This window comes from Hypanus sabinus, chromosome 3 (genome assembly GCF_030144855.1).
Source record: "Hypanus sabinus isolate sHypSab1 chromosome 3, sHypSab1.hap1, whole genome shotgun sequence".
In the NCBI taxonomy this organism is placed as follows: Eukaryota; Metazoa; Chordata; class Chondrichthyes; order Myliobatiformes; family Dasyatidae; genus Hypanus; species Hypanus sabinus.
The window spans coordinates 108,783,874-108,809,902 of NC_082708.1; the positions used below are offsets into that span (position 1 = coordinate 108,783,874).

Genomic DNA, 26,029 nt, shown 5'->3' on the forward strand with positions numbered 1-26,029 from the left:
CCAGCAGCAAGAAGAGAGCCTGGTCTGGGTGGTCCCAGTGAGCTACAAATATATTCAGTCACAGCAATATAATACCCTGCAATCTTCAGATTTCAGCCTTTGTTTGGTATTGGCACTCCTGTGTCCAAATCACAATTGTGTGACTTTAGTGAAGTTCTAGCAGCAGAAAGTGACTATGAGGGTTTCAAATCAAATCAAAACCAAATCAAGTTTAATTATCATTCAACCATACATTCAGCTGAATGGAACAGCATTCCTCTGGAGCCAAGGTGGAAAACATTCAAAAGAACAAGCGACATTCAAAATAGCGAGCAAAGAAACATATGCCCTCAAGAAAAAACATATATCTGGACAAGAACCTGAGCAACGATGTCTGGCAATTGATGTTAGTCTCCCATGAGTGTGCAGACACATGCAAACCAGCCTGTCATTCCACCACTTGAACACATGGGGGTAGCACCAACGGGAGAGGCACGGGCACCATGCTGTAACACTTCCGCACATCTTCTCGACTGGTCTGCAACAGCAGGCAAGCCTGAGACTTGAGGCCTAGTCCTTGCTACAATCCAGGCTACACAGCTCCCATGTCGCCTGTCGCTCCACCAGATAAGGGTAACCGGCCTACTACAACTTACATTATCACTGTCCTACAGAATTTTGTGATTACAAGTGAAATATCCAAGACAATCCCTATGTTTATACTGCATGCTGCCTTCACGCACTAACCCTGATGCCTTTGAGTAGGAGGCAGCAACATGGTCCGAAGCCAGATCGGCTCCTCCGAACCCAAACTGACTCCTTCAACATCCTGGCCGGGCTCTTCTCTGACACGCTGGCCTATACCAGTCCAGCTACTGTGATCAACAAGCAGTTCACTGATGGAGTACCCTTCCCTTGGACAACATCGGTGGTGTGGAAAGGGAAGACTTGCAGCTTTGGTAACTGCCTTGCCCAGGCTTGTGCCCTGGAAATTTTCCAAAGGTGCAAATCCATGGTCTATCGAGACTAACGGAGGCCTACTAGGAATAGCCCTGCAGTACCCAAAATTCTTTGAGTGGACTTGTCTATGGATCGGAAAAAAATCTCATTTTACAAAGGAAAGAACACCTTTGATAGGCTCCCGACACGCTGCTGCATTTGTACATGTCGCCATCCTACCAGAAGTGTCGCCATCTTACTAGAAACATCATCACTCATCATACAAGCTATCCACTTTTCTTTTGGCCTCTTTCTGTGGGACTAAATAACTGGGACATACTTTGCTGGAGATATACATTAAATGCAAGTCTTTTGTTCATGGGTGTAGTGACATGAAGACTCACCAGCCTCAGCAATGAAAGGGTGGATGCTTCTCAACTTCATTACTTTTGAGGCTGCAGGAAATTATGACTGGTTCTCATCAGGGGGCAAACTGAACAAGGAGGAAAATTGTGACCGAGTATTCCAAACAAATAATTTATTGGACAACAGCATTAAAATTAATCAATACATATTGCCCCAAGGAATGTTAGCTTTTTAATGAACCAGACAGAAAAACTTACCACAAACATTTTTTCCCATTTTGACATATACGTAGCCATTAATTCCCCAGCTGGTTCCCCATGAATTTCTTATTATCCAGTAAGGAATATCACCTGTTTACAAAATAGAAGGGAATGTATGAGTTTTACCATACTCGCTTATTTTGTTTGTCAGGAAACAAAAGCTACAGGATATTGGTATGAACCCCTCCCTGTCTGATCAAGCACAAGACTACATAACTTAGATTGTAAATAGAAGAGATTCTGTAGATGCTGGAAACCCAGAGCAACACCCACAAAATGCAACATCTAAGGAGAGGAATAAACAGTTGATGTTTCAGGCTGAGACCATTCATAAGAACTGGGAAGGAATGGGAAGTGGCTGTCCGTGGGAAGATGAATCTCAAGGTTGTACACTGCATACATACTTGGAGAATACACGTACTTTGAATTATGAATCTTTTGAATCTTTGAAGAAGCCAGAATAAAAAGGTGGGACAGGGGATGAACATAAGCTGGCATGTGATTGGGGAAGCCTGTTGAGAGGCAAGGTGTTGGTTGCGGTAGGAGGGACGAAGTGAGAAGCTGGGAGATGATAGGTGGACAATAGAAGGCAGCTGAAGGAAGAATCTGACAGAAGAGAAGAGTGGACTACTTGTGAAATGTAAAAAGGAAGGGCATCAAAGGGAGGAAATGAGCAGATGAGGTGAAGAGAAGGGGAATTAGGAAGAGGTAGACAGACTGTATCCATTTTGAATGCTCTTTTCATCTGTAACTTCACAATGGAATTATTCAAAATACTGTACTCGATATCAGTGATTCTATGTTACAAAAATAATTAGATGTGATCGATATTTGTCATTCATTCTTAGGAAAACAGTGTATATTCAGTTGTACGAATCAAATTTCAGTCACAAAGCAACGTGAAGTATAAATCAAAAAAATGATGAATGATAAATTATGTTTGCTTTTAAGTTAAAGACATGTAAAGCATCAGGTTTTTAAGTTAATAACAAGAGAACTTCAAAGAATTAAAAAGGACAACTGTGCTGATTAGAAATCCCTTTACCTCTGCAAAAAAAAACCATGATGTATGGTATGGTGGTTGTCCACTGTGTCCGACGTCTACAAGAAACCAGTGCAGGAGAGTTTTTGAAGTGGAAAAGCTGTTGCAATGAGGCAGTTCCACTCTCGCGATCTCAGAAGTCTGGGTCCAGTGGTACGGACAAGCTTCACAAACTGGGATCTTCCTTGGTTGCAGTGGATGACCATCATGTTTTCTGTGCCTTGTGATGGCCCTCGTGCTCCAAGCAGCATTGTAGTACCGCCTTCCTAGCCATTGGATCTCTTTGAAAATCTCATCTGCCAGTCCGCTGGAGCTGACTTCACACGTTAGGACAGGCATGCCCCTATCTCACTGGGGTCTGAGGTCTGCTGGTTACGCTCAGCTGGTCTAGCTGCCTGTCAAAGTAGTGTAACAAGGTGTGGCTGCTGCCGCAAGCAAACAACTACTTGGAGCCACAGATGAGAGCTGAGTGGCTGGTGAGGACCAAAGGCGAGCGAGATGCCCGAGAATGGACATGACAAGCCCCTTCACCAGAGGTGCTACCCCACCCTAGACACCTCATACATGTATGGTAGACAGAATAAATAAATCCATCAGAAACAAATAGAAAAGAATTGATAAGAATCGGGAACTTGATCCAAGTAGGAACATGCTACTTCAGTGGAAACGTCACGGGATTATCAAATGAAGATTGGGAGAAACAGCAGAATGATATACACATTCTTTAAACATTAAGCAGGTTTTTAGAAAATTTCTACTGAATTTTAAGGACAGTAATTTTGTGAAAAGGGACAAAATGCTGCTTCTTATTTAGCAAATAGAGTTAAACTAACAGGAAAATAATTACATTTATTCATTTCACTTACCCGTTTTGTCATAACCAGTGATAACTACTGCATGATTTGGTTCTTCATGAGAGCAATGGTGCTGTATAATGCCACCCAGATAATCCTGCCAACTGACTGCATCTACAACTGCCACCAAAGGTCCCCATTCCAATAGCTTCTGCATCAGTTCCTCCTCATTGTATCTGTAAATTTGACATGCACAGCAATTCAATGATAGATTTTTAGGAATTTTGATTGATTATAGCAACAGGATAAACATTGATCAGGTCATCATAGGACACACGGGCTCCAATTTCAATGGGCAGAACTAATTTTAATGTTATGTCCTAACAAGGACACATCCAACTGTGCTCCACTTTGGACACAAATCTCACTGTCGCTCTTGAATCGACCAAACTGGTTCAATTAAGAAACAAACGAACCATAATCCATCTGATTGGTGTGGCAGGTCTTGGATAAATGCCAATTTCAATTTCTCTCTTTCTCTTCCCACAGATGCGGCCTGACCTGTTGAGCAGTTTTTTTCTCCATTATTTTCTGTTTTTATCTTATATTTTTCATGTCCTATTTACAAAGCCTATTTTCTGGGGAAAAAAAATCCAAGACTTTTGTTACAGTGGAATCAAAAAATAAAATAGGAAAATGCAAGAAAAAATTATAAAGACACAAACATCATGTGAATGAGAACATAAAAAATAGAAAGTACACAAGGGGAAATTACCATAGTTTAGAATTATAAAATTTACACCACAAAATATACCCAATACACCATGGGTTTGTAAAGGTTAGGTCAAAGTCTGATGAAGACGGCTTTTTTTTAATGAGATTTCAAAAGTGCCAGAGAAAGGAATATCTATGGTTATTATTCATGTGGAATTCTAGAAAGCATTTTTCACGTCTGACCTAAGAGCCAACTTTGAAACTATTAAAATTGGGAGCAAATTATTTGCCTGGCACGTGGAAGACAGGAAGTAGTGATAACAACCAAGTACTTGAACTGGCAGAATCCAATCAGTGGGTTGGGAAATCCTGCTAGAATCCACATTGGACTGTTAACTGTCCTAGTAAAAAATGTGCAGCAGTAAAGGAAGCCAGATTTCCTTAGCATAGTATTGATACAGAGGGCATAACGGTGTAAACAGAAGCATAGCAGAGAGATATTAGTGTGTTAAATGAACGGTCAAAATTATCATAAATGAATTTCAATATTGGCAGACATGATATCATGACAATGATGAAAAAGTAGAACCAGGGAGGTCCAAAGAGATTGATGTGTATATACAATTCTGGCAACGTGCGCTGAATGGTTAATGGAATGCTAGCCTTTTTTATCAGGAAGATGGCTGCTCAACCATCTCTTTGGGAGCACAGTGGAGGTACACCTCTACCAAAGGAGGTGTGAGGTGCTCCTTTCCTCCACTAGGCTACAGGTCACCCTTGGGCAAAGTGTAGCATCTGCATAGCCCCCCTCAGCCAGGGTCACGTGAAGCCATGGGAGCAGGTGGTGGATGGTTGTGTGAGCAGCTTGTGCATATCACAAATCCTGGTTATGCGACCACTGGAGCTAGACAGTCAATCTCTGAAGAGTATTGACAATGGCTTGTGACACCCATCTTGTAAAGACACTGCCCAGAAAGCAGCAATGGCAAACCACTTCTGAGCTTTGCCAAAAACAACCATGGTCATGGAAAGACCATGACCATCTAAGTCATCAACATGGCACCTAATAATGATGATGATGATGGCTGCTCAACTTTGTGATTGGTAATGACATTGAAGAAGAGCCTGATATGGCAGCAGGAATATTTCCAATACGGTTTACTTGTCCTTTCCTGGAACAACAAATGCTCCATTTCATGATGGGTTGGTGGGCATCAGCTTGAGATTTCTCCATGCTGAATGCAGTTTTCCCTATCAATGAATGTAGGCTGGATTTAGTTAGATGTTCAAGGAACCACTTGACTAAGTATGGGATTAAGGAGCCTAGTAAAACTGAAGTTAATAGGTATGAGATCTCTAGGATCTACTTTTATGGTTGATTTTCATGAATAAGGTTGACTCCAACATCGCAACGAGGAAGTCCAGCACTGATAACTGACTCCTGCCAACAACAACCAACACCCTTTTTGTGAGGTTTAACTCCAGCCACTGGAGTTCAGCCTTTGATGCTCACTTTCCTTAGTTTAACCAGGCTCATGGTCAAATGCTGCTTTGATGTCAAGGGCAGTCACCTTTGCCCCACCTTTGAAATTCAGCTTATTTGTTCATGTTTGAGATTGCGATGGGGTCTGTAATTCAGTGCGCCTGAGGAAATCCAACCTGAGCATTAGTGAGAAAATTACTGGAGATGTAGATGTCATGTGATAAATAGTGACAGCTACACGTTCCAGCACTCTGTCGGAATGGATTTGCTGAGGGTTATGCTTCAATGCGTGGAGTTCTAGATTTTGTCATAGACCACTGGATCTCAAGGGTTAAGCTTTAAGGATTGATTACACATTGAGTTACATTTTAAATGACATTTTCAAAGTTTCAGAGATATTTTGTGAAATCGATGAAGAGTAAACCAAGATATGGTTATATGATTAGAATGAAATAGATTTATTACTATTGCATGGGTAATTTTTATCTAAACTAGGACATTTCTGGCTACTTAGTGATTCCTCTCAGACATCATTGTATACTGTTAACAGAGGTAATAGGGAAGTGAACTGCTGAATTTGCTGAATGTACTTATTTGATGCAATTTTTATAAAAATTAAACTTCAAGTATTTAAAAATCACAAACTGAACTCAGCACTGAGAATCAGAGCTTATCTGAATGAACACACGCTATCCAACAAAGGATAAATGCCTAAATGGGATTGGTGTGGTGGGCAAAAAAGTTATCATACAGTCGATGTGGTGGGCCAAAAGACCCACTTCTGTGTTGTATGACTCTACAAACGTCAGTAATTACTTACTTTATTTGAGATGAATGCAATGTCTCCAATAGAACGAGGCCAACAGCTCATCATTTCCTCCTATTTTTGGAGGAGATATTTTTGAGATGCAGTGGATATCTTTTGGAGAACCACAAGGTTTAGTCCTTAGGCCTCATCCATTTACATTAAACGTAATCTTCTCCTGTCACGGGAATGTATTATAGCAGAGTTTACTGAAGGTGCAAAGCTAGGTAACAAAGTCAGACTCAATGACAAATCAAAGAACTAGCAAAGAATCACAGACAGATTAAGTTGTGTAAGAAAGTGGGAGGTGGAACAGAATGTGAGCACCTATGGACTTAGACACTTTGACAGGACAAGTAAACGGCAGAAGGCACTTTGCTGATTAGTAAGCATGTTAAATTTAGAGACATTTTTTAGAAAAGGTTTTTAGTCCTGTACACATACCATAGTAGCATCGCAGCCTATGACAAAAGCAACAGTAAAATACAGAGATGGAGTATGAGATCTAGAAAGTTTTCCACACTGGAAAGATAACAATTTTACATGGCTGAATCTGTATGATCATACAGGCATATTACTGAGCAATACAATAACATTCATGCAGTCTACTGTTCAATTTAGCTAGAGGGCAGTCATCCTTAATATATGACAATTTTAGGGTTTGCCAGAGCTACATACTGGCTTACGGTGAATTACGACTGCTTAGATCTTAAGGTGGTTAGTACAACACTTTACAGTACCAGCGACCTGGGTTCAATTCCCACCACTGCCTGTAAGGAGTTTGTACGTTCTCCCCACGACCGCATGGGCTTCCCCTGGATGCTCCAGTTTCCTCCCAAAGTGCAAAGACATACTGGTTGGTAGTTTAATTGGTCATTGTAAATTGTCCCATGATGAAGCTGGGGTTAAATTGGGGGGTTGCTGGTCTGCATGGCTCACAGGGCTGGAAGGGCCTATTCTGAGCCGTAGCACAATAAGTGTAAATAAATAAATAAATCTTTCCCTATCCAGAATCTATTCGATATGTCTTTTTGATGAAAGTACACAGGAAGGCTGTGGAATTGTTTGGAAATATCAAACTTCATTTCCTTCACCATAAACACTGCAGTATCAGATTGACAGTAAAGAAGTAACAGTATTCAATACTCATCATTTCAAATTGCAAGACCCAATAAACTACAACAAACAAGGATTACCTGAAGCTGTATGCCCTATAGTTCCTGATTGAAACACCAAATGTGGACTTTGGAAAGTAATGGCATATTCCAGTCTTTGCAGTGAAGGGATAAACAGACTCTTCCACCAACCGTGCTTTACTCTGTAACCAAAAATACAAGTGTACTAGTCAAGGAACAAAACCAAAAGGTTCAGGACTGCTGGCTCAACCTGATGGAATTAAAATTTATTTCAAGTATTGCAAAATGAATGTTATCTAACACCAAACCAACATGAGCATGCAGATCTGACCATGGCCATGACGTGAAGACGATCGATATGTGGAGTGAAGTCATGTGCTGCTGTAACATGCGTAACATATTGGTGGCCTATGAATACAGAGCCATTCACACCAAGGGCAGTCTTAGGCATAGATCTGCTGGCTTCCTGGGAGAGTCTGAGGTGTTGATCTTGTTGCAGGTTGGTCCTTTAAAAGTCTGCATGTTGATCACCTTTTGAGTTTCATGAACCCAACAGTCTGCCAACCTCCAAGTAGGATCACAAGCCAATTTTGTGTCTGTTCTTGCACCCAGCTGCATTGCTGACCGCCCCAACCCACATATAGCCAGCCACAATATTTGAGTTCAGTTTTGAATATCCCATTTCTCCCTCTCACCCCTCCCTGTCTGATGATGTTTGCAGCTCGAATATTCAAAGTCCCTGTGTCTGACATCCTTCTACCTCAACTCCAGATCCTTATACCATACACACAGTATATCCCCGCATTGTCCTTTTAAATACTCCACACTCTCAACACAACAATACATGTCCTACTGCAGTTTGCATGGCCCTTTCAGAGACATCATCCCATCCCAGACACTGTGGCATTACATTTGTGCAAATTGGGGTAGATTCACAACCAAAGTGTTTGTTCACTGGACACTGTGGACCAGCAGCAGTGGCACAAATGTACACAAAACAGCCCGCATATCCCTCGCTCTTCCATTATAACTTAGCCAGAAAATCAATCTCCTTCAGTAAATGTAGAAAAATTGTATGGGATAAATACAACAAAAAGACAGGAAGTATTACTGAATAAGATAAACCATCAGGTCTATATAAAATATATCCCAAGACTATTAAAATAATCGAGGGCAGCACATTAGCAATACCATAAATGCTACTATGTCACACCTCCAGAGACCAGAGTTCGATCCTGACACGGGGCGGTATCTGTGCTAAGTTTACATATTCTCACTGTCAATATGTGCATGCAGGTTAATTGGCATCTGCCCCGTGAAATAATCTTAAATGCATAGAACACTATCAGCTGCATGTTCAGTACAATTTCATTTCACATTATCCCATACTTCTGACTTACAATGCCTAAAATTGCATTTTTAAATTATAAAACAGAAGTACGAGGTAACGGTAACCTGGGTAACAAATGGTATCTATTTTTACAGACTTTGATTTTGTCCTTCAAGTGAGAAAATACACAATAGTCACTCGACATGGTAACTGTACCTCCACAGTGTTGAATTGAAAGGCATAGGTTGATAACAAAAAAAACAATGAATAAAATGAAGAGAGGAAGGACACGAGTTCTGCCACTTGTAAGAATGAATGTACTTTTTGGACTTTTGAAGCTAAAAATATTCTGGGAGTTGAGAATCACAATCAGGTTATTCTCACAGACATACGTCACAAAGTTCATTGTTCTGCAGTGGCAAGACATTACAACACGTAAAAATTACTATTAGTTATTGAAGTAGATAAATTAACTGTGCAGAAGAGGAATAATGAGGCAGTGTTCATGGATTCATGCACCTTTCAAATATCCAATGGCAGAGGGGAAGAACGTGTTCTTAAAACATCAGTGTGTGTCCTCAGGCTCCTGCACCTCCTTCCCAATGGTTTGAATGAGAAGGGGGCATGCCCTGGATGGCGAGGGTCCTTAATGAACAATGCCACTTTTTTGAGGCACAACCTTTTGAAAATGTCCTTGATGGAGGGGAGTCTTGAGCCAGCTAGGAGATGTTGTATTTCTGATCTGCACTGACTGTGGTCTTCCAATGAGGAAGTCAGGGTTCCAGTTGCAGAGGGAGGCCCAGGTTCTGAGGCTTGTTAATTAGCACCAAGGGCAGCATAGTGTTGAATACCCAGCTGTAATCAAAAACAACAGCCTGACATAGGTACTGCTGTTATTCAGTTGGTCCAAGCCAAATGGAGAGACAGTGAGGTTGCATCTTCTATAGACCTACTGTGATGGTTGGCAAATTGAAGTGGGGCCAGGTCCTGCTGTGACAGTTCATTCTAACCATGCCCCTCTCAAATAATTTCATCACAATACAAGGGAAAGCAACTGGGCAATAGTTGTTGAAGTAGCTCACCCTGTTCTTCTTGGGCACTGGTATGATTAATGACCTCCTGAAGCAGCTAAGAACCCTTGAGTGCACAGCATTCCAAGCACACCATTGGGGGCTGATGCCTTGTGAGGGCTCACACTCTTGAAAGATGCTCTGACGTTGGCCTTTGAAACAGAGGTCACAGGGATGCCAGCTGCTTCAGGGATTTGCATAGGTGTGGTTTATATTCTCCCTATCCAAACTGAGTTCATCTGGCAGTGAAGCATTTACAATGTTGGCTTTCGCCTAAAAGGAGGTAATGGCTTGAAAACTTTGGCAGAGCTGACATGTCTAACTTTAATTGCAATTGCTTTCTTGCTCTTAAAATAACCATCTATAGGTGGTACCTGGATTTCCAGTAGAGTTCTGGATCACTAGTCTTGAATGCCACAGATCTAGCCCTCAGCATACTGTAAATCTCTTGGTTCGTCTACAGCTTCCGGTTTGGGTATGTCTGGTATGTTCTCAAAAGCACACAATCATCCACGCAGGTCTTAATGAAGTCAGTGATAACTGTGGCATTTTCATTCAGGTTCAAAGATGAATCCCTGAATATTGCCCAGTCCACCGATTCAAAGCAGTCCTGTAGGCCTTTGTGGTCCTCACCACTCGTCTTGCGGTGGACACCTCTTTTGGACCTAGCACCAACCTAATTTTTCCAATCTACCTACATAATGAAATCCCCCATGCCCATTGTAACATTGCCTTTTCTATCTCCATTATAATTTGTACCTCTCATCCAGGCTACTGTTCAGAGGTCTGTACGTAACTCCCATTTACCCCTGTAGTTTCCTAACAAGGATTCTACATTTTCTGATTCTGTGTCATTTCTTTCTAAGGATCTGATTTAATCTTTTTTTAACCTACAAAGCCACTCCATCCCCTCTGCCCACTTGCTGGTCCTTGTGATACGATGTGTATCCTTGGATGTTACGATCCCAGAAGTGATCTTCTTTCGATACCCACCATGTCATTACTGCTAATTTCTGACTGTGCTACAAGATCATTTACATTACTTCATATATAACACACATTTAAATATAACACTTACAGTACCTGTAATCATCACTTTTCTTTTCAATTTTGTCCCCATGTGGCCTGAAGTTAAACTTTTAATCACTTTCTAAACTTTTTGGTCTTTTTTTTATTCTAGAGACTTCAGTAACATCTCCTACACTCTCCCTCCCTCCCTTTTGCTTTATCTATATGTTGCCAAGCTGTTGAAACACCACTCTTTGGACTTCCCTTGTCAGCCACAGTAATGTCATCCTCCCTTTAGAATACTTGTTCTTTGGGATGTATCTATCCCGTGCCTTCTGCATTGCTCCAAGAAACTCCAGCTATTGCTGGTCATGCTATCATCCCAGCTAGTGTCCCATTCCAATCAACTTTGGTCTGCTCCTTTCTCATGCCTCATTCTGCTTCATCCTAAAGCCTTACTCACTGCCCTAGTTATGCGATTCACCAGGACCCTGCTCCCAGCATAGTTCAGGTGGAGCCCATCCCATCGGAATAGCTTCTTCCTTCTTCAGTACTGGTGCAGTTGTCTTGTGACTTCATTCCCACTTCTTCCACACCAATTGTTGAGCTATGCATTTAACTCTCTGATCTTATTAACCCTGTGCCAATTGGTATGTGCCTCAGGTAACAATCTGGAAATTATTACCTTTCCATTCATTTAGCTGCCAATGGTATGAACAAGATGGAGAAGCATTGGAAATAGATTTGGAAGTGTTTGGTTATGATGAAGACCATAACACAACCTAATGGATGAGCTGAATTATCCTCTTCTCTGTCAGTTTCAGAAATTTATTAAAGGCAGTCCGACAAGAACACTGGTGAATAATCTCTGTGAAATTTTTTTTTACCAACCTGGTTTAGCCACTTCAGGGCACTGACTGGTGATCCACCATTGCAGCCAGCATCTTTGTAAGAACAATCTATAACTTCTTGTGCACTCAGAGTCTTTAGTTTTCCACTTTTAATCGCGAGAGCAGATTCAATACTCTCCACCACACTGAAAGCCCAGCATCCTCCACACTACAGCACAAAATAATCAGAAGTTAGTCCAATACAGCCTTATTGCTTCAACAGCAAAGTCAATCACCATCATAATTACAATTCTATGTCTCTCTCTGCAGCCATTTCAAAATACACCACAGATACTGAGAATTCTGTGGTGCTGTGATCTCAAATGCAATACATGCCTAGTACTGCAGCTCAGATGATTTGCAGGAATATAGGAAACTAAGTTCTGCATGTTGGTCCCTCTCTTCCACAGCACTCCTGAGGGGGCCGACCATTCACTGTTTAAGTTCTACCTTGGTTTGACTTTCCAAAAGGCAACACCTTGCACTTTTCTGAATCGAAATGTCATTTGTCAGTCTGACCTAGCTAATCATTTACATAAGCAATGAACAAAGGCCACAGCACTGATCCCTATGACACGCTACTATCAAGGCCCCCAGTCCGAGAAATAGCCTGCACTATCACCCTTTGTTTCCCACATTCAGCCAATTATGAATCCAGTTAGCTAGCTCACCCGAGACCTCAGACTAACCTACCATGTGGGTCACCGTCAAGGAACTTGCTGAAGTCTATACAAACGATGGCCACCACCCTGCCCTCATCTCTCATAGAAAAACACAGCACAGAAACAGGCCTTTCAGCCCATCTAGTCCATGACAAGCCATTTAAACTGCCTACTCCAATCGAGCTGAGCCCAGACTGTAACCCTCCATACCCTTGCCACCCATGTGCCACTCCAACCTTCTCTTAAACATTGAAATCAAATTCTAGTGAACCACTTGCACTGGCAGCATGTTCCACGCTCTCATGATCATGTTTCCCTTAAAGTGTTGTAGTCCCACTCACCTCAGTGGGAACGCCTGCTGGCATTTACTCGATCTATACCCCTCATAATTTTGAATACCTCTATCAAATCTCCTCTCAATCTTCCAAGGAATAAACCCCTAACCTATTCAGTCTTTCCTTATAACTCAGGTCCTCCAGAACTGGCAATTCCTTGTAAATTTTCTCCACACTATTTCAACCTTATTTACATCTTTCCTGCAGGTAGGTGACCAAAACTGCACTCAATACAAATTAGGCCTCACCAATGTCTTATACAAATATATTGGATCCTTTTGAAAAACTCTTTCATTACATACAATGTTAGCATTAATTGGTAAATTGGTTATTATCATCACCTATACAAAGTACAGTGAAAAGCATTTGTTCTGCATCCCATCCCAATAGATAATTTCATTATAATATTGCACTGAGGTAATAGGAAGGAAATCAATTACAGAATGCAGAACCAAGTGTTACAATTACAGAAAAAGTGCAGTGCAGGCAGACAATGGGGCATAATGAGGTACATTATGAGGACAAAAGTCCATCTTCTTGTACTAGGGGACTATTCAATAGTCTTATTAGAAGCTGTCCTTGAGCCTGGTGTAATTTGCTTTCAAGGCTTTTGTATCTTCTGCTTGATGTGTGAATAAAGAAAGAGTGTCTGGGAGGCTGGGGTCTTTATGTTGGCTGCTTTACCAAGGTAGACAGAGTCCACACAGAGGAGATTCATTTCCACAATGTGCCCTAACTCTCTGCAGTTTCCTGTTCTCTTGGGCACTGCTGTGATGCATCCAGACAGGACGCTTTCAGTGGTGCATCAATAAACACTGGTGTGGGTCAAAGAGGACTTACCAATTTTTCTATAGCCTCCTGGTAAAATAGAGGTCCTAGTGTGCTTTCTTAGCCATGGCATCGAGATGATAGATCAAGTCAGGCTATGGGTGGTGTTCACTTCTGGGAACTTGAAGCTTTAAATCCTCTCACTTCATCACCACTCATATAAACATGAATGTGTGCTCCACCCCACCTACTTTCCTGACATCAAGAGCCAACTCTTTTGTTTTACTGACACCGAGGGAAAAGTTGTTGCAGGATACCATACCACTAAGCCTTCTATCTCCTTCCTACACTCCAACTCAGCACTATTTGAGATTTGGCCCTCTACTGTGGAGTTGGCTGAAAACTCGTTGTTGGAGTTTGATCAGAGTCTGGCCACGCAGTCATTAGTGTATAAACCTGGATATGGTGCCACAGACTTAAAGTTGAAGAGAAACTTACTGATCTTTGATTTCGCACAGAGGTAACAACGTTCTTGTCTCGCCAGTCGAACTTTGCTGGTAATGCTGGTTTCTTGCTGTCCTTTAGTAATGACATGAATTTTGGAAGCGGCATTGGTTTCGAACCCAAATATTTTGCTGCAGATTTAATTGTCAAAGAACTTATTTCCTTCCCGCCTGATATTAGCTTCTTGTAAATGTGAAATTTCAAAACCATACAGTAGTCCATATTAAAGTTCTAAAGTAGTTTAACAGAAGTATTTCCAGAAAGCAAACTTGTTCAAATAGCCATTTTATACAACTAATTGTGCATTGCTACGCTGTTCATTCGTTATGTGCTGTGTCATATGACGGAGCAACCAAGGTCTTACCATGACCATGATTTTCTTGGCAAATCTTTCCACAGAAATGGTTTGCCATTGCCTTCTTCTGGGCAGTGTCTTTACAAGACAGGTGACCAAGCTATTATCAACACTCTTCAGAGATTGTTTGCCTGGCATCAGTGGTTGTATAACCAGGACCTGTGAAATGCACTGGCTGCTTGTACGACCATCCACCACCAGTTCCCATGGCTTAACATGAGCCTGATTGGTTGGGGGGGGGGGGCGTCTAAGCAGGCACTACACCTTGCCCAAGGTTGACCTGCAGGCTAGTAGAGGGTAGGAGCGTCTTGCACCTCTTAGAGACGTATCCCCACCCCGCTAACCTATAGCTATATAGAGTATTTATGTGAATTGACAAATTTAAATATGTAATAGCTCAACACCAGAATCGACCCACAGAAAGGAGCATAGTATGAACACATTAACCATTCACGTATAATCACTTTTTAACAGCCCGGCCCATATACTATGTAGAAACAAGTCACCCATAAATAAGGCAATTAGTGTGCATTATTGACTACAAGACTGAATGCACACAGGGGACAAAAGGCAAAACTTACCTATTTCAGAGACTGTTCCGAGTCTTTAAATATATGGCTATTGTGTGTGATAAGTCAAATAAAGATTATTTAAAAGCACTACCAAACCATCCACACATATAGCATTCTTGCAGATGGTTTCAGATATTCATTGTCAAGCACTGATGGCGCTGTTAAGGAGTGACTGATTGTGTGCAGCTCCACCAGGAATCATCACATATTTCTGTTTGGGACTGCTACAGCTGAAATCCACAGTCAAAGACCATGGGTGCTTCAGGAAGCAAATGATGTAAGGCATTTTTAAAAAATCCACTGATCTTCAAAATCAGTGGGCTCCAGATGGCAGACTCAGCTCACGAGTGCGTTTCACCTTAAAGAAAAAGCGTGGAAGGTGTGCTGGTCTGCAGGAACGCTTACGAAGCAAAACCCTTGTACCCTCCCACTCCCGACTATCCTGCTGACAAATGTACACTGTCTGAAAAATAAAACTGAAGACTTTGGAGCAAGACTGCAGTCCAAGGGACATCAGGGACTGCTGTGTACCTTACTTCAAGGAAACATGGCTATCCCCAGCCATTTTGGATGCAGAGCTGCAGCCCGAGAGTTTCACTATCTGCTACAAAGACAGGGCAACTGAGTCTTTTATAGGTAGAGGTGATGGAGTATGCTTCATGGTTAACTCATCATGGTGCACAGAAATGGCGGTTCTGTCTCAATCATACTCACCCGACTTTGAACATCTAGCAATCAAGTGCTGACCATTCTATCCGTCGAGAAAGTTGTCTGCCATCATCCTGGTAGTGGTAACATTTTATCTCTGACCAACTTCAGGCAAGCACTGGAGAAGCTGAGCACTGATCAGCAGCCCCAAAACAATGCAGACTGATGCCTTCCCTATCATCGTGGGGGATTTCAGCCAGGCTAGCTTGAAAAAGTCCTCTGAACTGACATCAACATACCACCTGTGGAACCAGAGGAACGTACTTGACTACTGTTATACTACCATTAAGAAAGCTTACCGTGACATCCCACAACCACACTTTGGAAAGTCCAATCACTTACTTCTATCCCTGAGTACAGGCAGAGACTAATGGCAGCAGCACCAGTGTTGAGTACCAAGAAGGGAATGGTCAAGGGAGGCAGAGGAGTGCTTACAGGACTGCTTTGAGTCAGTAGACTGCACATTATTCAGGGATTCATCTTTGAATCTGAATGAAAACGTCACAGTTGTCACCAGCTTTATCAAGAGCTGCGTGGGTGGGTGTGTGCCTTCGAGAACATACCCAAACCAAAAGCCATGGATGTACCAGAAGATTCATCGTCTGCTGAAGGCACGATCTGCAACATTCAAGACTGGTGATATAGAGCTATATAACAAGTCCAGCTACAACCTATGAAAGGCTATTTTAAGAGTGATTATCCATTCTAATTAATGTTAGGGATGGAGTCGGATGCAATTCAGCTCTGGCAGGGTTTGCAGGCCATTACTTCCTACAAGTCAAAACCTAACACTCATGAATGCTGAACACAAAATGCTGGAGGAGCTCATTATCAATGTTCCCTCTAAGCTGTGCACATCCACACACCTTTTGCTACTAGCACACAAAGGAATTTAAACTGTGCACAAAAGGTCATCACCCTCTCCCTCAATGACGTGTTAAGTTTATTTCACAATCGTACACAATCACATTTCCTTTTCCAGTTTCTGATGCAGATGGCATTGGCAACGTGGAGTTTGCGACACTTTGTTTGCAGATTTTAGAATTGGCTTATATATACTGTTATGAATGGGCCACAACTCTGAGGGGCCGAAGGGTACAAAGTCTCCCCACCCCCCTTTTTGAGAATCACAAGATCGCTATTAATTCGGGTCTGGGACCCAGGAAATGAGAGAGAATCCACAAGGTTTGGAATGTGTCCTTGGCTCAGCGAAACAAAAACCCCTGATAACAGCTATTGTCTCTTGGAGACGGAATTGTGTATTGAGTACTGTACTATTCATTGAAGTCCTCAGGGTACTACCAGGGGGCTGGTTGAGGGATAGCATCATCCCAACCTGATTGACATCTGAGACCCCGTGAGTAAGGATAAAAGAGGGTCTGGGGAACAACCCCTTCAGACGCACCAGGAGAAACTCTAGAAATCCTGTGATAGCGTTTAATGGTGACAGCCGGTGGGAGGCTCGTGTGCGTCCTTCCCTTGCCTTGGGATTGGCGGGCTCGCCACGGAAGAACGGCTTAGCTAAAGGAGAGGCCACAAGTGAACAGCCACACCAACGGGACTCCTGACGGATTGAAATCATAAAAGGAAAAGCCGGCAAGTTTTTCTCCCAAAAATCTCTCTCTCTCTCTCTCCAACCATTGAAAACCCAGCGGTCCCCAAAGGCTGCAGCCTGCATGAACTGAGTGACTTTTATATTTCCATCGGACAATACATTATCCCCTATACAACGATAGAGCTTATTTCTTATTGATTATTATTATACCCACACTTTTAGATTTAGTATTGATGACGTATATTATCTGTATGTTTGCATTGATACTATTTTTGTGTATTTTTACTAATAAATACTGTTAAAAATAGTACCATCAGGCTTCAACGGACATCTCTATCTTTGCTGGTAAGTGACCCAGTTACGGGGTTCGTAACAAAGTGGGGGCTCTTCCGGGATTTGATAACAAATTGGAGGGCCAGTGAATCGGGCTTTTAAGTCCAAACGTGGGTCTGGTTGCGCAGGTAACCAGACGGGAAACCAGCAAAGATGGACGTGGATGAATTTATAGAAAACTCGACTCTGGAGGCGCTAGAGGCAGCCACAAAGTCGGACTTGATAAATATTGCGAATGGATTAAATCTCGCAGAGGTGAGGTTGCCGATGAAAAAGCGGGAGGTGCGGAGGGCCATAACTCAGTACTATATTGTGAAGAACGTGTTTTCAGCTGAGGTATTGGAAAATATCCCTGAAAAGGTACCAGCTAGTGGGACGGCTCAGTTAGAGTTGGAGAAATTAAGGTTGGAACATGAAATTAAGTTAAAGCAGCTGGAAGTAGCTGAAAAGGAAACAGAATGAGCCGAAAAGGAAAAAGAAAGAGCCGAGAAGCAGAGGGAGCATGAAATTAAGTTAAAACAGCTGGAAGCAGCTGAAATGAGCAGGAAAGAGCCGAAAAGCAAAGGAAGCATGCGCTCCAGCTAAAGGAGTTAGAGGTGAAGAGGGAGCAGGAAAGAGCTGATTAAGAAAGGGAGCATGAAATTCAGTTAAAACAGCTGGAAGCAGCTGAAAAAGAGAAAGAAAGGGCCGAAAAAGAGAAGGAGAGAGCCGAGAAGGAGCGGGAGTATGAGGAGAAGGAGAAACAGAGGCAACATGACTTGGACATGGAGAAGTTCAGGCAAGAGCGAAGAGCTCAAGGGTCAGACCGAGAGGAGCGGTTTAATGTTAGTCGAGAGTTGAGGTTAGTACCTCCGTTTGAGGAGACGGATGTTGATAGTTATTTCTTGCATTTTGAAAAGGTGGCAGTGAGTCAGAAGTGGCCCAAAGAGCAGTGGGTGGCATTGTTACAAATTGTGTTAAAAGGGAAGGCACAACGGGCATATGTGGCGTTGTCCATGGAGGAGAAGTCTGAGAATTATGAGAAAGTAAAGGAGGCCATTCTTCAGACCTATGAATTGGTACCTGAAGCGTATAGACAAAAGTTCAGAAATTTAAAGAAAGGGTGGAATCAGACGTATGCAGAGTTTGCCTATGAGAAGGGTGTGCTCTTGGATCGTTGGGTGTGCAGCAGAAATAGTGGAAGAAGATTTTTGGTGTCTCAGGGAGTTAATTCTGATTGAGGAATTTAAAGGTTGTGTTTCGGATGATATCCGGATGTATTTGAATGAGAAGCCGAATAAGTCCATCTCCGAATTTGCTAGGTTCGAAGCTGAATATGCCCTAACCCACAAGACAAAGTTTTCCTCGAAAGAAAGTTACCAGAGAGACCATGGGAACGGTAGATAAAGCCCGACGGCTGAGGCAGAGATCCCGCCGAGAGCTAGTGGTAAAATTAAGGAGGAGGAAAGGCAAGACAGCAGGAGAGGTCCTGGCTTGACCTGTTTTAATTGTGGAAAGGTGGGTCATATTGCAACTAAGTGCCTTGCTCCGAGGAAGGAGACAGGAAAATGGAAAGCAGCAGTCCCTACAGGATGTGTTGTGGTGATCAGTAAATCGACAAGAGAGCCTCAGATAGACAGAGTATGAGAAGGGTCTGAGAAATGTATTTCAGAAGGAACTGTGTCTGTGAAAGAGGGAGACACACCAGTTCCAGTGCGGATCTGGAGAGACACGGGAGCTGAGCCGTCATTGATTTGCAGTAAGGTACTAGATTTTGGCCCTCAGACTGGAGAGGTAGCTTTGAGAGGCATAGGAAAAGGGACAGAAGCGGTGCCCTTGCATAGGATCATTATAAATTGTGAGCTGGTATCTGGACCAGTTGAAATAGGGAAACGATCAGAATTCCTGAGAACTGACGTAGACATCCTTCTGGGTAACAATTTAGCTGGTGGTGACGTTTGGTCGGCCATGGAGCGGAGGAACCAGCCTGTAGGTGTTGAGGTCCCGCCCCTAGATTACAAGCTCTATCCTGCATGCGCGATCACTCGCAGCATGTCGAGAAAGGCAGCTGAGAACGAGACCAGTTTAAATCCGGCCAGTATCGATTTGGCTGAGACGTTTTTACCGACCCTGTACCAAGAGGGGTTAGAGGGTGGTAAAACGGAGAATAGGAAAGTGAAAGAGACTAAGGGAGAGGAGGTAGACCTGCCCTTAGCCAGGAGGAAATTTATAGAGGCACAAAGTAAAGATGAGAAACAGGTAAGGCTGTTAAAAGGTCCAGGGTTGGACATGGATGATCTGTCTGGTTTGGCAGAACTGTTTGAAGTTCAAATTCTAAAGGTGTTCCTGATAATGAAATGAGGGCAGTCCTAGATGAAAAGGATGCCATTACCTTGAAGAAGTCTGCTGGGTTGGCAGATGAAGTTTTTTCAGACCGTGGGGTTGAGTTGACTCCGGAAGGGAGTTGCCCAGAGAGTAACTGGGAGGATCAGGGGAATTTAGAATTTGAAAAGGGTATGGGTATTGAAAGCCTGGAAGAGGCAGATGTCCCGTTTGAGTGTGTTCAAGATGTGGATGCACGTGGTGCACTGAACCTAGTAATGGAGCTCAGAAAAAGTCTGAGGTATTTGATTCAGTTGAAAAGGAATGCAGTCCTTGTGGACTTGGTTCAGTGAAGAAAGGGTTAACCTTGGTAATAGTGGGAAGTGAGAATTCCTCGTTGTTTGTGTTCGAAGGTGTGTTAAAAGTTAGTGAGGAGATAAAAGGTGGTGAGGTGAATATTACTATTGAAGGAAAAGGGAAAAGTGTAGTTCCTAAATTGAATGAAGAAAATTTAAACTCTGGATTGATGTCAGAAGCAGCAACCAGGCTGCAGAGACAATGGCTTGGTAACAGGATGCCTGCCTGCGACTCAATTACAGGTTGATTTGGAATGTAAAGGTGCCCCACACACTATTGTTATTCAAGAGTGTGCTGTGAAGAGGTCAAATTTGAAATGCTGTTTGGACAAAGGGAGATCCCTTGCAGAGTTTAAACTGAAAACTCATGCTAACAACTTGCTTAAAATTAAAGAATTGTGTGGAAATTCGGAAATTGGTCTAAGTTTGGAACACGTTGTTGATAAATAACTCCTATGAAAGGAGCATGCATAAGCCTATTCCACACTGATATACAAGTTAACCATGTGGGAGTTAACTGGAAAAGGGGCGAGGGTTGACGGGATGCCACTTTAAATAACAGGATCTGGTCTGAAGGGATTTTGACAAAGCATGTGAATAATAAAGACAACCCCCATGGAAGATTGACTGTTAAGTTTGAAAGTAACATAAAGATTAGTATTTGCATGAACTTTTGTAGTATACACGTAAGCTAAGATCACAACTCTTTAGTTTTTGTTTGCTGAAGGAAAGGAATAAAAAATGGTGGTTATTAAATTGGAGTCTGATGCAACAAGAATTTATTAAGATACAAGATGTTAAGATATTAAAAGAAGTGACAATGTAATCGCTAACTGTTTAGATGCTGAATTGTATGTATAACTGTATTACTCTGTAGTGAAAAAAAATCTCTTTTGTATTGTGTTAGATTCTGAAATCCTGTAAGACTCTGTATTAATTCATTTTTACCTGGTGGTAAAAATCTTACAAGGAAGGGGGTGTTACAAATGTGCCACAAATCTGAGAGGCCGAAGGGTACAAAGTCACCCCCCCCCCCTTTATGAGGATCGCAAGATCGCTATTAATTCGGGTCTGGGACGCAGGAAATGAGAGAGAATCCACAAGGTTTGGAATGTGTCCTGGCCTCAGCGAAACAAAACCCCCTGATAACGGCTATTGTCTCTTGGAGACGGGATTGTGTATTGAGTACTGTACTATTCATTGAAGTCCTCAGGGGACAACCAGAGTGGGCTGGTTGAGGGATTGCATCATCCCAACCTGACTGACATCTGAGACCCTGTGAGTAAGGATAAAAGAGGGTCTGGGGAACAACCCCTTCAGACGCACCAGGAGAAACGCTAGAAATCCCGTGACAGCGTTTAATAGTGACAGCCGGTGAGGGCTTGTGTGCGTCCTTCCCTTGCCTGGGATTGGCGGGCTCACCACGGAAGAACGGCTTAGCTAAAGGAGAGGCCACAAGTGAACAGCCATACCAACGAGACTCCGATGGATCGAAATCATAAAAGGAATCGTCAAGTTTCTCAAAATCTCTCTCTCTCTCCAACCATTGCCACATAGCAGTCCCCCAAAAGGCTGCAGCCTGCATGAACTGAGTGACTTTTATATTTCCTTCAGACAATACATTTATCCCCTAGACAACGATAGAGCTTATTTCTTATTGATTATTATTGTACCCACACTTTTAGATTTAGTATTGATGACGTATATTATCTGTAGATTTGCATTGATATTATTTTTGTGCATTTTTACCAATAAATACTGTTAAAAATAGTATCATCAGGCTTCAACAGACCTCTCTATCTTTGCTGGTAAGTGACCCAGTTATGGGGTTCGTAACAATACTGCTTTTATTGAACTGCTACACCAAAAGCTCATGAGGTCAGGAACGTGCAGTTACAAGAAATATTTATGTACAATACAGAAACTGGTGATACCTGCATGTATTGCTGCGATGCAAAGATAGCTGGAGAATTTGCGAGTGGGAAGAAATGGAGCGATAATTAACTTGACTTTAAAAGTGTTGTTTAGCAAGCAAATCATATCTAGATGGTGTGCAAAAGCTCCAGTGAGAAAATCCTTCATTACCCTCTAATGGCCTGCTATGTATCTTTTGAGAGTGCAGATGAACGAGAGTGAAAATGATCAAACCCAGAGGAGATCAAAGTTCTTATTGACAGTATTTTGCTAGCTGTTGAAATAAATACCTCTATATAAAATTCTGTGCATCCACGTTGTTGTCACTGGGCAAAATATTGTACAGCACAAGATTTTTGTGCACACTGTTCATTACAATTTAGAGGGAACACTGCTCAGCAGGCCAAGTAGCATCTAAGGAAGAGAGGAAACAGCTGACATTTCAGACCAAGACATTGTCTGTTCACTTTTTTCCACAGACGCTGCCTGGCCTGCTGAGTTCCTCCAGCAATATGTGTGTATTTCTTTAATTTCCTGCATCTGCAGATTTTCCCTTGTTCTTCATCACGAGTGGCTGTGATGCTTCACTCTCAGATGAGCTTAGTGCCTTTTATACATTCTCAAAAACTACACCTGAGCAAATCCCTGCAGCATTTGGTGATCTTGTGATCTCTTTCTCGGAGGCTGACATCACAACATCTTTCAAGGGGGTGAACCCTCACAAGGCACCAGACCCTGTTGGTGTACCTGGTAGGGCTCTGAAAACCTGTGTCAACCAACTGTTAAGAGTATTCAAGTACATCTTCAATCTGTCACTACTGCACAGATTGCAAAAGGGCGACGATTAAACTAGTACTCAAGAAGAGCAGGGTGAGCTGCTTCAATGACTATTGCCCAGCTGCACTCACAACTACTGTGATGAAGTGCTTTGAGAGGTTGGTCATGGCTAGAACGAATTCCTGGTTAAGCAAGGACCTGGATCCACTGTAGTTTGCCTATCGCCATAACATACAGCGGATGCAATCTCACTGGCTCTCCACTCGGCCTTGGATCATTTGGACAGTAACAATGCCTACGCCAGGCTGCTGTTTATTGATTTCAGCTCAACGTACAACACAACCATAACCTCAGTTCTAATCAACAAGCTCTAAAACCTGGGCCTCTGTACCTCCCTCTGCAAATGGATCCTTGACATCCTTGACCAGAGACCACAGTCAACTGTTCGCTGACAGTCAACGCTGGCACACCTCAAGGATGCAAGTTTAGCCCACTGCTCTACTCACTCTATGCAGCCAAACACAACTCAAATACCATCTATAAATTTGCCAATGACACAGCTATTGTTGGCAGAATTTCTTTGTGGCGATGAGAGGCTTACAGAGCAGCTGGTTAAGTGGTGTTGCAACGTCAATCTCATACTCAACATCAGCAAGGCCAAGGAATTGATTGTGGACTTCAGGAAGGGGAAGTTAAAGGAATACACACCAGTCCTCACTGAGGGATCAGCAGTGGTAATGGTGAGCAGTTTCAAGCTACTGGGTGTCAACATCTCTGAAGATCTTTCTGAGGCCCAACATATTGACACAATTACACAGGCGGCATGACAGCAGTGATATTTCATTAGGAGTTCGAGGAGACTTGGTATGCTGCCTGCCCTGCTAAGTTCCTCTGGCATTCTGTGCCTATAGCTCAATTTTTTTGCTTTCTTTTACACTACTTATCTAAGTTTTTGTATATACTTCCATTATATATTGCAATTTAGGGTGGTGGCGTGGAGATATGTCTCTACTAAAGGATGTGTAAGGTGCTGCTTCCCTCCACTAGCCTGCAGGCCATCCTTGGGCAAGGTGTAGCACCTGCTTAGTCCCCCGATCAGGGTCATGTGAGGCCGTGGGAGCAGATGGTAGATGGTCGTATGAGCAGCTGCCGCATATCACAAATTCCTGGTTATGTGACCACTGATGCCAGGCAGACAATCTCTGAAGAGTATTTATAATGACTGAGGTCACCTGTCTTGTAAAGACACTGTCCAGAAGAAGGTAATGGCAAACCACTTCTGTAGAAAAATTTGCCAAGAACAATCATGGTCACAGAAAGACCATCATAGTCCGAATGACATGGCAGATAACAAATGAACGAACAATTGCAATGTCTAGCTGCCACAAACAACATAGAGTGTCTTGTACAAGTATTCATTCCCCCCAACCCTCTGTTCACATAGATGAATATTACTGTTATGGTGCCCTGCTGAAGGGTTTTGGCCCAGGGCTTCCTTCTTGCCACTCTTCCGTACATACCCATTTTGTGCAAGGCCTTAGAGATTGTGGAGCCATGAGTTTCAGCTCCAGCTGCAGGCACTGACACCTGCCGCTCACTCAGAGTGACTGCCAGTGTCACAGTGCCATTCTTCTCTGGCAACTAAGTTTAGAGGGGTGGCAGGACCTGGGCAGTGTGGCTGTGGTTTCATATTTCCTTTTACTTTTTTACAATGGACTATACTGAACTCTAAGGTATGTTCGGTGCCTTTGTGATGGTTTTGTACCCTCCCCCAGATTTGTGCCTCTCTATTCTCATTTCCCTGTCTTGCCTTGAATGCTCTTTTGTCTTCTTAGTTTGGTCTGTTGATAATATCGTTGGACCTTACAGAGAGAATTTCTTATGAACTCATTGAAAATAGGTGATCCTCCAATTTTCTACATCAACAAACTGGGTGAGCTGGTAAGGTAATATACAGTATTGCACTGTGGAAAGTTAGCATTGTAATTACAAAGGGGATGAATACTTTTACAGCCTCACAATTTTGGTTTTTAAATTGTTGACAGGTTTTGCAATTTTTCCTTAGATTTGAAATGATGCACAATGTTTTGTAGATTAGCTCAAAAAATCCTACTTCAGTGTATTTTAAATTCAGAAAATGAAACAGTAAAATGTGAAAGAAGTTGTGGGGGGCTGAATACTTTTGCAAGGCACTGTATTTCCTGGCATATGCCAGTGATCTTAAACCTGATTCTGCCTCTGAGACTTTTATTCAGATATGGCTGTGGTTGAAACAATTGTGATGGATAGCAGATAGATATCTCTTTAGATCTCCCTGTGAAACAGAATAGCAAATAAAAATGCAAATTTTCTTCGTAGTCCAATAACAGAACAAATTAGCCCAAATGATCTGTTCACTGCAGAGGTGGTATGCATTTTTTTAAAATGTCAAATTTCAGTCGAGAACAATAAGGGAGAAAATTTAATACGTTACTGTAACTATTGATGTGGAAGACTACTAGAACAATGAAACAGGACTACTCTCTTATGTTCATACTTTAACCGATGCTTATTTTTCATATTTTTCATTATCCAGCATATTATAAATTTTCAGTTTGTTAAAGCTTAACATGTTAATGGCATAATTAACTTCAACTACACAAAATATAGTAAGTCCAAGCCTTAATAATATTTAATATTAAGATGTAACCTCACCTCTGAACACTTCAGGTGATATATCAGAAAACTGGTTAATTCCATAGATAGCAGAATTGCTTCCACTCGACAAGTTTGAAGAAATAAGGTTCAAGCTGTAATGTCTCTGAATGTTCTCCTGAAAAAAAATTATTGAAGTCACGTATCATATTTAAACCGTTTTAACCATTTATTAATAAATTATATTGTATTGTTATTTTACAGTCAGGCTAAACTAGTGATAACTGCAATATGCACTTTAGTCTAATAATTAACATGTGGCAAGATGAAGGACACGCTAATGCAGGGGTTCCCAGCCTGAGGTCCATAAACCCCTCAGTTAATGGCAGGGGTCCATGGCATAGAAAAGGTTGGGAACCCCTGTGCTAATTCTATAATG

The 26,029-nt window shown here is 42.2% G+C and overlaps 1 protein-coding gene across 3 annotated transcripts in view; it reads right to left on the minus strand.

Annotated features, from left to right (window-relative positions):
* ctso (cathepsin O) overlaps positions 1-26,029 on the minus strand; it is a 39,667-nt gene that overhangs the window by 2,159 nt on the left and 11,479 nt on the right. Inside the window, exons 2-8 of one of the 3 annotated variants that reach the window (XM_059964927.1) lie at positions 25,651-25,768; positions 14,080-14,216; positions 11,818-11,985; positions 7,579-7,700; positions 3,453-3,616; positions 1,542-1,634; positions 94-1,411 (exon numbers count right to left, since the gene is read on the minus strand). In XM_059964927.1, the coding sequence (XP_059820910.1) occupies positions 1,362-1,411; positions 1,542-1,634; positions 3,453-3,616; positions 7,579-7,700; positions 11,818-11,985; positions 14,080-14,216; positions 25,651-25,768 (852 nt within the window). In that variant the 3' untranslated portion in view covers positions 94-1,361. Of the gene's footprint in view, positions 1-93; positions 1,412-1,541; positions 1,635-3,452; positions 3,617-7,578; positions 7,701-11,817; positions 11,986-14,079; positions 14,217-25,650; positions 25,769-26,029 lie in introns of those variants that run through there. The other 2 variants (XM_059964925.1, XM_059964926.1) reach the window with 2 other exon arrangements.